The sequence below is a fragment of the Lissotriton helveticus genome, chromosome 6, assembly GCF_964261635.1.
Source record: "Lissotriton helveticus chromosome 6, aLisHel1.1, whole genome shotgun sequence".
Classification (NCBI taxonomy): Eukaryota; Metazoa; Chordata; class Amphibia; order Caudata; family Salamandridae; genus Lissotriton; species Lissotriton helveticus.
In genome coordinates this window covers 199,203,032-199,215,716 of record NC_136067.1, presented here as the reverse complement: position 1 = coordinate 199,215,716, position 12,685 = coordinate 199,203,032, and the positions used below count along the sequence as shown (strand labels likewise).

General features: G+C 43.1%; 1 protein-coding gene across 1 annotated transcript in view; it reads right to left on the bottom strand.

Moving 5' to 3' along the window:
* LOC144761287 (cysteine-rich venom protein pseudechetoxin-like) overlaps nt 1–12,685 on the bottom strand; it is a 480,203-nt gene that overhangs the window by 274,514 nt on the left and 193,004 nt on the right. The window contains exon 5 of the mRNA XM_078646739.1: nt 2,497–2,582. Within this exon, the coding sequence (XP_078502865.1) occupies nt 2,497–2,582 (86 nt within the window). The remainder of the gene's footprint in view (nt 1–2,496; nt 2,583–12,685) is intronic.

Here is a 12,685-nt window from a genome sequence, read left to right as displayed (position 1 = left end):
GTACTTTTTAGGTGTATTGAGAACAGAATAATTTGGTTCCTCTGTTTTGATACTCGTTGTTGTATTTGACTATGTTTTTAGGAAAGTTTATTTTTGTATTCGCTTTTATGAATTTCTTTGAAAAAAAATAGAATGAGGTTTATACTGACTGACTGATTGTACATGAAACCATATACTGTTCAATAGTTAAATAAGTCAGTTGTAGAGGAAATTGTGGACAAATGGGCCTTTCCATAAACGTTAACTTGCATTATACAAAACATTTTGAATTCATTATAATACATGGCGCTTATCTCCCTGTGACCTCTTAGCCACAGGGAAACTAAAGCACTGAGTCATACAGTTGTCTCGTACATTCTCCATAGGTTACTCGTACTTTGGAGAAATGTTCTGACTTTTACAAATGCTCAAGGAATTCCAGAAGATATCAGAGGAATCTAATACAAACATATTTTTCCTGGAATTGCCTAAGACTAAATGTTTCCATATGTACAAGAACCACATTTTTGCAATTTTCATGTGTAAAGCGAACAAGAGTGTGTTTATATACCCAACGTGCGTTTGTTTGTTTCTAAGCTAGAAAAATATTTTCTTTGAAAGTTAGGAAACGAACTGCTGTGAAAATACACAAAGGTACACCTTTGGGGATGTTCACCAACTTTTCCAGGATGACACCGACCAGAATGCCCAAAACATTTTCGCCTAACTACGGATTTGAGTATTCAGATATTGCTTCATATTGGTAGAGCATCAAAGATAATGGGGTTGCCCTGTGATCCTCAGAATCTGGGTCTTTATATTTTAAACTACAATGTGTTCTGTGGGGATACAATTGCTTAGAGTAATCATCAATTAACAAAACAATACCACTGAGCAATTTTTTAACTGAAGCATGCCGTTTTCAATAATTGACCATATTTTTCCATTATACATGTAAATGCTAACCAACACACCACACAAAATTGTTAAAATTAAATAAAATGAGGTGAAAATATGAATAAATGTCAGACCTTTTGCATCAAGCGTCTCTACATACACCCTTTAACTCAATTAGTGTCAATTTCAGGATAATGTGACTAATGTCGTGGACTATTCAGGAATTGTCGATGTTTCGACTCCAGGTGTATGTGCTAATGATTACACATCACAGCAGGTCTTCTTCAGTACTGAAATAGGTTTTTCAGACTGCATATATGAAAAGTCTCACGTACGGGGGTGCCTAGGCAACTCACCAAATGGTAAAATCAATCTAGTGACCTCTTCCATTTGGGGATAAAATCCACACTGAGGCATCAACCAAAATTCAGAAAAGGTCATCTCTTTTCAACATATTCGTTCTATGGAGTAAATCAGAGCAAAATCATCAGTGTTGGAGAATGACTGTTCATCAAGTAACCATAAGGCCCAATTGGGTAGAGCCATTTGATGTAAAAGGACGGCATTTATTCATATTTTCACCTCATTTTGCTCAATTTTAACAATTGTTTTAGTGTTCTGTACAATACACTGCTGAACTTCATGTCACTTGGCTCACTGTGGGCCTGATTACGATGATGGTGGGACCGCTGCTGACAGCCCATGGATGGCGGTCCCACCGCCATAGGAAACAAGTTTTCTGCCTGACACATTAGGATGGCGGGCAGCTGTGTGGCAGTCAGAAAGACCAACACCACAGATCTGACAGGCTCAAGGAGCCTGCCGGTCCATCAGTGGCAGAGTAAGGCCTACAATGGTGGCAATGCCTACCAGGCACTGCCATAGGCATTACGATGTACATATCCGCTGGCCCTTGCATGGCAGTGAACCCACCATGGAGAGGCAGGCAGGAAGGGACTTTGGGGGCCCAATCAAATGGGCACTGGGGGGGCACATATGGTGCCCCTCTACAAATCCTTGCACCATGTGGCATGTACAGCATGGTGTATGCCACGTAGTGCAGAGATATGTGCAGTGTCACTATTTCCCATTGCAGCGAGTGTTGCAGCCAGGGCACCCACTGCAATACAAACTATAGGCATTGCGACGGTCGCATTGCAATGCCTCGTGCAGGACCACCGACAGCCTATCGTGTGGTCCCGATCCTTGATAAGGTGGGGGCAGACGTGCGTCCGCCCGCCATCCTAATCGGGCCCTGAGTGATGTTTTAATGTGTTCTGTATCTAAGACAGCCTTTACAGATGGAATTGTGATTTACAAATATATGATTTTGAATATAAAAATTGTAGGTTTACATTTACATTTATTGCGGAAAAACTATTGATAACTATGCTTCACTTCAGAAATTGTTCTGTTGCATTGTTGGGTTAATTGTTGAGTACGCTAAGTAATTGTAGTCCCAGAGAACAACGCTTTGTAGTTCATACTATATTGGCAGAGAGCACCATTCCTTTACATGTGCAAATGTGTTTCTAGTGCACAAAGATGAATATTCGTATGTGCCCTGTTTGGATATTTTCAATTGCTTGGGAGTCCTCCGCAAGTGCACAAAATACTCACCCAGGGCAGAAATTGCAAGAATAAATGAAATCCTTGTTGCATAAAACGACTTGACAGCCGATCTCATGAGACTTGGCCCAAACAAGCTAGAACAATGAAAACGTGAGTATTTATGATAGTCATAAAGTTGAAAAATTCAATTCATAACCTTAATGACGTGCTTTTGGCAGATTTATAACTAACATAAGTGTCTGCACAGTATGGTGCTTTACATAATTTGCACACAGTTCTTGCATATTGAGAAATGCGGAAACATTGCCATTAAAAACATAATAAACGTTAAACCGATCCAAAATATTTGCAATCTTTGGCATATAGCTGGCATTATATATGTAGTAACTAGAAACATGAAAACAAAGGCACGTAAAGTCACAGGACTACCACGCGTATTCAGCAAGTTTTTAATGCTCTTCACAGAGGCACTGGAACTATGTCGCAGGGGAAGACCACATTATGGGGCAGGGTTGAATAAATACATTTTGCGGCAAGAAAAATCCAAAAAAAGGCTTATTGTGGTAATAGTATGACTTTAATATATTGTCATTTTTTGCACAAGTTAGCATCATCTGTGCAAACATTTTTATCTCATTTTTATTAGTTTAACTCCAAATAAAGGAAATCCATACGTACAACGAAAACGCTGCAACCGCAAAATTGCATAATTCCAGGAGCCCAGTTTACACCCTGGGTCATGCAGTCTCTTCATGTTCAATAGCTTTCTTCAGTTATATATTTTCTTCTAGGGTCTGTGTTTATCACCTGCCTTTGTGCCTGTCCTTTCCTCTCCCTGCAATCATAATAAGCTCTTCAGCGGCAATACACCCCATCGCCAACTGGCATGTTGTCTTTCCCTTTGCAAATACCCACATGCTCTAATGTTGGTAATAAAGGCTCTGATTCACTATGTAGGTAGAGTCTTTGGTCTCTTCTCCAGCCCTTAGGATTCCTCCTCTTTTTACAAAACCCTCCAAAGTAAAGGCTAATGTAGGTCTTGATGTAAAAGCTGAAGAGGTTGCCCAGCAGGTTATATGTCTGTTGTGGAAATTCTGCACACTTTTTTGTTTTTCAAGAAAATACTTCCAAGAGGCATTACTTTTGCGTCAAGGCAAGATGGTGGCAAGCTGCTAAGCTCTGCCACATTCACGGAGATACATCTTTTAGTTCAGCCCATCATGGCCATGCCCGATATTTGTTGACAGCGTCTCCTGTTCCCTGTTCTCCCTGCAGCGGGTGGGGACACTCAGAGACTGTCTTTTTCTGCCCAGTTGCCGTGGCAGTGTTTTCTTGTCATACGCGAGAAGCCACCATTTTCTAAGTGCGCTACTCGCTTCAATTATCTCATTGTGCAGCACATTTTTTTCAGCTTTCTGAGCATTTTCTTCAATTGTGGCATTCTCTTTGCATACCATGACAGCTTGATATTTTTATATGCTCAGTACTCTTAGTGGCAGATTATCCAAATGAAAAGGTTATATTTACCACATTTGCCCCACAATGGAGATTACTAACGGACATTATATAATTCAGTAGTTCCATACCTCCATTGGAGTTTTACTTCAGATGTTCACTTCCCTCGAACCGTTTTCCATAGGCTGTGGATTGAAGAGCTGGTATTTGAGCTGCAATGACTTTTGCAGCTTTGTGGTTGTGCAAGTTTTATCGGGACGAGATTGAGCGGGTGGACCAGTGACCCTGGGAATTTCAAATGCAAGTGGGGTACCTTCCTCATGACAGTTACTTCCTGCTGGAGTGAATGCATTGAGTATTGACAAATAGGCTCCAACGTCTTGCCAATCAAGCTCATATTCTATCTTCTTCCGTGTGGGCATTACTGAACCAGAAACACATATACCTGTCTACGATTTGGGAGTCACTACAGTGATCTGGACAACTGTTATCCGGATCCGGTGCAAAACTTTTGACTTTGAATATACTTGATTCTAAAGAGACAACCTTACTTTTTATAGAAGCCTTGAGAAAGTCATAAATGGTGACGAAACACGTGTCGGCTGTGGCTGTACCAATGGTGTAAACAACCTTACAACTGCGGAGAAGATCGCTTGCTGAACCAAGTGTTTTTGTGTCGTATTGTATATTAAATACTTCTACTGACTATGGATAGTCAGTTGTATACATATTGGTGGTGTGCTCTGTCTATATTTTACTTTGTATTGGTATATATGGAGGCTTCTGTGCATATTATGTAGTACTGTGGATGGCACGGTACAAAGACATAGAGCACGCTTTAAAGTAAGACAGTCATTACTTGATCTATAGGCAAACACAACGGAGGTGCTTGCTACCTAAATAAACCACTGCCACCAGTTTTTACTGCTAAACCATCCTCCTCTCGCACTTAACTCAAGTTAGCAAAACACGACCCTAAATCTCCAATTCATTCTTCTCACGATCTTGTTGTAGACACTATTTTAGATGAAGTACATGACTTTAAACCTTTCATGAATGCCACCAATGAAACATTACAACAAATTGAGGATCATTGGATGGCAAAATGCTTGAAATGGAACAACATGAAGGTCACCCTCAAGATATAGCTACCAAAATTCCCGCAATGTTACAAGAAATACAAAAAAGCAAATTACAAACTGTGTGTTGTCCCTCCTGAAGCGGAAAGCCGGGAGGTTGTGCCGTGTGCCTGCGTGTCTGGACCTTTGTATTCCTGCTCTCACCTTCCTCTTTTTTAAAATTCGCCGCCTTTTAGATTGACGTAATTTGCATTTTAAACAGAGGAAAATACACCTCGGACCCTACCTTGCCCTCAGCCCTCAGCTGACCTCCTGGCAGTTGTTGGCCCTGTGCCCCGCATTTGCTGCTGATTTTCCGGTGCTCGGCCAACTTAGGCGCTGAGACACATGGACCCGGAGCATAGCGGCCGCCATCTTGGGGGAAGGTTTAACCTGCAGCGCTCTAGTCCACAGCGCATAAAAGAGCTCCCCGCTAGGCGCGCGTCTTGCTGTATGTTGTCCCTCCTGAGGCGGAAAGCGGGGAGGTTGTGCCGTGTGCCTGCGTGTCTGGACCTTTGTATTCCTGCTCTCACCTTCCTCTTTTTTTAAATTCGCCGCATTTTAGATTGACGTAATTTGCATTTTAAACAGAAGAAAATACACCTCGGACTCTACCTTGCCCTCAGCCCTCAGCTGACCTCCTGGCAGTTGTTGGCCCCATGCCCCGCATTTGCTGCTGATTTTCCGGTGCTCGGCCGACTTAGGCGCTGAGACACACGGACCCGGAGCATAGTGGCCGCCATCTTGGGGGAAGGTTTAACCTTCAGCGCTCTAGTCCACAGCGCATAAAAGAAACGGGCATGCCTCCGCGTAGCGGTCGCGATCTGCGGACGTGATGCATTAGCGCCGGAGTCGTGCCAGAGTCTAGCCCGTCTGCGCCCGTCAGCGCTAAGGAAGCGCTGGAGGCCGGGCAGGCCGCCCACATAAGTTCCCATGCTCCTGTTAGCTCCCTATACTCCCTATGAACTTTGTAATCCTATAAACCCCCGCTCAAACCATGTCACCTCACGTCCCCTCCCGAGGATTTACCGGATGCCCTCAAGTGCCAATGCACGGGGATAGAGGAGAGCTCCTCCCTCCATATCCCCCACAATAGGCACACTAGACCAGGAATGCACAAGTCCCCCTGGCCGATTAGAGAGACTGGGTTTCTTATGAACACCAGATCCCTCCTTAAGAACAATTTTGCCTTCAGGGACTTTATTTCCGATAGAAAACCTCCCTGGGCATTTATTACGGAGACCTGGGCTGCAGAGCATACTGGGCCAGAGCTCCTGAATGCTATCCCGGAGGGGTATTCGTTGGCAAGAATGGACAGAGAGCGTCGAAAGGGGGGGGCTGGGTATTTTACATAGATCTTTTATCAGTTGTCGAAACGAACATCTTTCCTCACCACGTGACTCCTTTCAGGCCCTATATTTTACTCTCAATCCTTCCCCCTACAATCTCTTTTGCTGGGATCCTCATTCACAGGCCTCCTGGCGTGAGGCCATCCTTCTGCCAAAACCAACTTAAGATACTGGAACCCTATATTTATAGACCCAACTTTACCATTCTTGGAGATTTTAATTTCCATTTGGAGATGGATAGTTCCTCAGATACCGTCCTTCTGTTGGACTTATTAGCTTCCTGTGGTCTCTGACTAAGAGTAGAGGGTTCCACCCACACTGCTGGACATACTTTGGACGGGGTCTTCACCAACGACCCTAGAGTAGAGATCGGGACTCCCCTTCCTCTTTCTTGGTCAGATCACATGGCTATCCCCCTGGACTTCATATCCCCTAACCATGTCAATCCCCTAGCAGATCCCAGTAAATGGGAACTAAAAAGGAATTTTAGAGGGATAAATAGTGATTCACTAGCTCCCCTTTTGTCCAGTTACCGTTTGTCATTAGCAAGGGATACTGAAAGCGCAGCTCTTGACCTGCATAATTCCATTCTTAAGGCAGTGGACAAGCTGGCCCCGGTCAAGCAGCATCACTCCGCCAGAAAGCGTCCGTCGGCGCCTTGGTACTCCGACACCCTCAGGTCACTAAGGCAGGGATGTAGGAGACAAGAGAGGCTCTGGAGATCTAATCTCGATCCAGATGAAAAGATTAAACATAAGCTCTTACTTAAAGAATATAAAACCGCGGTGCTTGCGGAAAAGAAAGAACATTTCTCTAAACTGACTGCCTCCCTCAGCTCCACTAGGGAATTGTTCAAAATCGTCGAGTCTTTGTCGGCTCTGCAATCCCCTGATCCCACAATAGCAACTCAGGAGCTCTGCGATCAGATTTCAACTTTCTTCAGCGAAAAGATAACTGACATCTACTCCGGCCTTGAAGCTCTTAATCAAGAACCAGGTCCCTCAGTTTCCCCAGTGTTACATCCCGAGAAAGAAGATCCAATTGAGTCATCACAGGGTTATCTTAACATCTTCCCCTGCTTACTCTAGAGTAACTCAACCTGCATCTAGACAAGCTTAAATCAGGATCCCCCCTCGACCCTTGTCCTCTGAAGATCTTTAAAGAATGCAGAGAGGTTCTTCTTCCTGCTTTTCTGGAAGTCATCAACCTGGCAATCCAGGAAGGTGTCTATCCCGACCCCCTGGAAAATGGCCATAGTTAAGCCCCTCCTAAAAAAGGCCTCGTTGGATCCTGGGATTTTAAAGAACTTCCGGCTTATCTCACTACTCCCAGCCCCCGCAAAAATGTTGGAGGCCCATTTAAACAGCCATCTGAGTGCTTTCTTGGAGATCTCCAGCCTTCTTGACCCCTCCCGGCACGGTTTCCGGAGGGCACATAGCACTGAGTCCGCCCTGACCGTTGTCACAAATAACATCCGTGCTAAGGTCGACAGTGGCCAGACTACCCTTCTGGTCCTGCTCGACCTTACAGCCGCATTTGACACCCTATCTCCCTCCATCTATCCAGGCTAGAATAGAGTTCAAGGTCCTTTGTTTCACCCACCGTGCTATACACGGTCTTGGATCAGAAGACGTCAGATCCTTGGTGACCCTCTATGTACCCGGCAGGGCACTTCGTTCAGCCAACAAATATCTTCTTGCTGTACCCAAAATCAACAGAGCCAGATGGGGCAATTGGGCTTTCTGCTCCCTTGCGCCCAGGATTTGGAACACCCTGCCGGCCGAGATTAAAGGACAAACCTCCCATTCTCTCTTCCGAAGGGCTCTGAAGACCTCGCTCTTCAGGGAGGCATACCTGTAATCGGCACTCTCCACTTTTTCATCACACATCTTTTCCATCCTCAGCGACTTGACGCCTACGGGCAAAGTAGCGCTTTACAAGTCCTATCTCAACTCAACTCAACTCAAGACCTTGAAAACCGAAATAGAAGGCATAATCTACATTTTATGGTCATCCTGAAAATACTGAAAGGTCAGACCTTCTAACTTTCTTGAAAAAATGTCAACCTGATCTTCTAGACCTTCAGTTTTCTTCTCCTCTAAATATTCAAAGAGCACACCATCTGGGCCGCCTTCAACCTCATTCCACTAAACCTCGAGGTATCATAATGCTCTTCCTGGAATTCAATGATTTGATGCAAGACTTGAAAGCTGCAAGGGAAAAGCGTTGTCTAGTATGGTATGGTCACAATATCTTTATTTCTCAAGATATCTCCAATGCACTAAATGCTAGGTGTAAAGAATTTCTTGCACTTCGCCCTCGATTGAGACATCTGAACATTCACTATGGCATTTTACATCCTTGTCAGTGTAAAATTACTTATGAGGGTGTCTCTCGTTCTTTTGATGATCCTGCTAACTAAAAATGTTTCTTCAAAATATTACTAAGCAACCTATGGATACACATACACAATGTTCCTGAACTGATGAAGGAGAAAGCTCTCCCACCCATTCTGTTCTGTGGATGCGGGGGACCTCTGTCAGGGCGAGGGCGGCGGAGTGGAGGTTTCTCTTGGGTATGTGGAAGGATACTCTCTCGTTGAGGTATTTGGGTCCGATGTTGTAGAGGGATTTGTAGGCATGGGTGAAGAGATTTAATTTGACCCTTTTCTTGCTAGGGAGCAAGTGGAGGTCTTGCGGGTGTTGGGTCATGTGTTCGTGATGCAGGGTTCCGGGGACGAGTCTGGCAGCAGAGTTCCGGATGTTCTGGAGTCTGTGTAGTAGGGTTTTGTTGATTCTGGCATACAGGGCATTGCCGTAATCCAGTCTGCTTGTAATGAGTGCATGGGTGATGGTCTTTCTGCAGTCAGGGGGGATCCACTTGAAGGTTTTATGGAGGATGCACTGGCAGTTGAAGCTGGTGGAGGCAACGGCGTTGATCTGGGGGTTCATGGACAGGGAGGAGTTGAGGATGATGCCAAGGTTGCGTGCGTGGTCAGTATGAGTGGGTAGATTTCCGAGGGTAGAGGGCCACCAGGTGTTGTCCCAGGCGGAGTTGCAGGATCCGAGGATGAGGACCTCGGTCTTCTCTGAGTTAAACTTCAAGCAGCTGTCTTTCATCAAGGCTGCCACTTTCTTCATCTCTTCCTGGAAGCAGATTCTGGTGTCTTCAGGATTCTTCAAGAGTGAGAGGATGAGCTGGGTGTCGTCGGCGTAGGATACAATCTGAACCCATGCTGTCTGACGATGGTGGCGAGGGGGGCCATGTAGACGTTGAAGAGCGTGGGGCTGAGAGATGAGCCTAGTGGTACTCCACAGTTGATATTGGTGGGCTCGGAGAGGAAGAGAGTCTGATCCTCTGGGTTCTGCCAGAAAGAAAAGATTGGATCCAGCCACGAGTGGTTCCTTGTATCCCTGCGTCGTGAAGTCTGGCTACAAGGGTGTGATGAGAAACAGTGTCAAAGACTGCGGAGAGGTCTAGGAGGATGAGGGCCGGGGTGTGTCCCTGGTCGAATAGCAAGTGGATGTCATCACTGGCGGCAAGGAAAGCGGTCTCAGTGCTGTGGTTGCTGCGCAATCCAGACTGGGAGGCGTCTATGATTGAGTTATCTTCGATGAAGGTGATCAGCTGGGCGTTCACTAGTCGCTCAGTGACTTTCGCCGCAAAAGGGAGGATGGGCCGGTAGTTTTTCAGGTCCGTTGTGTCCGCCGTGGGTTTCTTAAAGAGTGGTTTTACCTCTGCCCATTTCCAGTCGTCTGAGAAGATGCCGGTGTTGATGGTATGTCCTGGCTCAAGTAGAATGGCGGCGGCCCTGAGGAATATGTGCGGTGGCAGGGGTCCGTTGGGGCTCCTGAGTGGGTCTTCTGTATGGTAGTTGTGGTGTGTTTTATGGTAGCAGGATTCCAGGTCATGATGGTTGGCATATATGTAGCGTTGTGGGGGGAGGTGTTGTCCGACGTAGGCATATGAATGGACAATTGGTATTGCTCACTGCTATTATCTTTAAAAAAAATTACATTTTTCAATATTTATAGCCCGTTTAAATCTGACCAAGATTTCTGGCATAATGTTAAATTAAAATGATCTTCCATTACTAATCCTAACATTATTGTGGCAAGTGACTTCAATGTTTGGGTAGACCCATTTTCGTTTCAACATATTAAGACATTTGAGCATACTTACTTCACTTCTAAATCACCCTCTCATTTACAAGATCTAATCAAAGCTAAATCCTCCTTAAATAAAATAGCTGTTTTTGATGCATGTAACATCCTCCTCAAAATAAAATCTAAATATCATGGGGGCAAAATAAAGCTGGCAAAATGTTGGCCAATTATCTAAGTGTTAAATCTGAAAAGAAAAATATTGGACTTATCCGAAATGATTATACAAAAAATGTATTGCACTCTGGCTCTGATATTGTTAATGTTTTTTAATCTTATTATGAATGATTATCTGTGGAAGACACTTATCCCTCTGAACATAACTCCCAATCATTTGTCAGTGGCCTTTCTAATCATTATCTATGCTAGACACTAAGGATAGTCTTGAAAAGGACATAACTCTCCAAGAGATTTTGGATGCTATTAAATCTTTAAAGAAAGTCAACACTGCTGGTCTTGGTGGTTTCTCAATTGAACAATTGTCTTCTTTCTCATCTTTTTTTGCTCCTAAGTTGCTTGAACTCTTCGCTTCTTTTTTCTTGAAATCTAAACCTGAAGTCTCCTTCCTAGATGTTCTTATCGTTATTATTCGTAAACCAGATAATAACCATACCCTTTGTAAACATTATTGTTATTCCTTCTCTTATCAAACCTAAGCAGTCTGGTTTTGTTAAAGGCAGACTAGCCTCAGGAAATGCTAAGATGTTGTCTAATATTCCTACATTGGGAAAAAATATCCCTCTCCTCTTGCTGCATTATCACATGATGACGTAAAAGCATTTGATTGTATGAATTGGCAATTTATGTTTAAAACTCTTCACTGGTTTGGTTTTGGCCCTGAATTCATCTCCCTTATTAAGCTCCTGTACTCAGAACCACATACTTCTGTTTTTGTCAAATGGATGTTCTTCCCCTTATTTCAATTTACATTGAGGCACTAGACAGGGATGCCCCTTTAGCCTGTTTCTTCTTTGTTTAGAGGCTTTTCTTGAACGTATGTGTTTTAACTCTATATCAGGATTTCCATACAATTCCCTTGAAATCAAACTCTCTGCATATGTGGACGATATTTTGATCTATATATACAAACCACTATCCTCCTTACCTCAATTAAATGTTCCCATTAAACTCTTTATGCTATCAATATATGTTCTCTATTACCAACATTATCTGGTGTCCCTTCAAGATTAAATACCTAGGTGTCTGGTGCTCATCCTTTATCTCCCAAGCTCTTACTCATAACTTTAATGCCCTAAAACTTAAAATTCGAAACTTACTTTATACCCTCTCCTTTTATCCTGAAGGGGTAGATTGAACACTATTAAGTATATGACTGTCCTGCAGGTCCTTTTTTTTTTCTTTCTATGCATCCCTTCGAATTTCCTAATTATTACTTTTCCCAAATCAACTCCCTTTGTACCAAATTCCTCTGAAATAATAAAAACGCTCTTATTGCCTTACATAACATAATTAGACCTAAAAATGAAGGTGGTATACGTTGTTCTGATTTTAAGTTGTATCATACTGCTTTTCAACTTCGGATATTTTATGCCCTGACCAGAAACTTTCTGGACTCCCCTATACCGAACTGAATTAATTTTGAACATTCTTTGCTACATAATTCTCTTTTCAGGATGTTATTTTTATTACTAATTGTACTTTTATTTCTAAAAAACCTTATTTTAAAATACTCCTAACATTTTCTGCATCGCTGTTCTCCCATGGTTCCGATTATTATTAATCTTTTCTTGCTTCCTCTATTTGCTATGAGAATTGTATTACATTTTATCACAAACCATTCTATTTTAAGTACTGGAAAGAAAAGTGTATTCTATACGTTCTTCAGTTATTCTCCCAAAATTCTATTATTCCTTTTATTGTACTACAAGAACGCTATGACTTACCCAACTTGCATACCCCAATATTCTCAGCTTTCACAGGCACTTTAATCTCTTTTACTAACTAATAATTTTTCCCCTGATTCTACTCCTTTTATTCCTTCAACACCTCTATACAATATTGTTTGTGATTCTAATCCTAAAGCATCTCTCATATGTAAGCTTTTATCTGCTCCTAATTCTGGTAGACTTAAATCCTCAATCGAATTGACATGGTAGCAAGACCTTCCTGTATTGTTGTCTACTCAACAGTG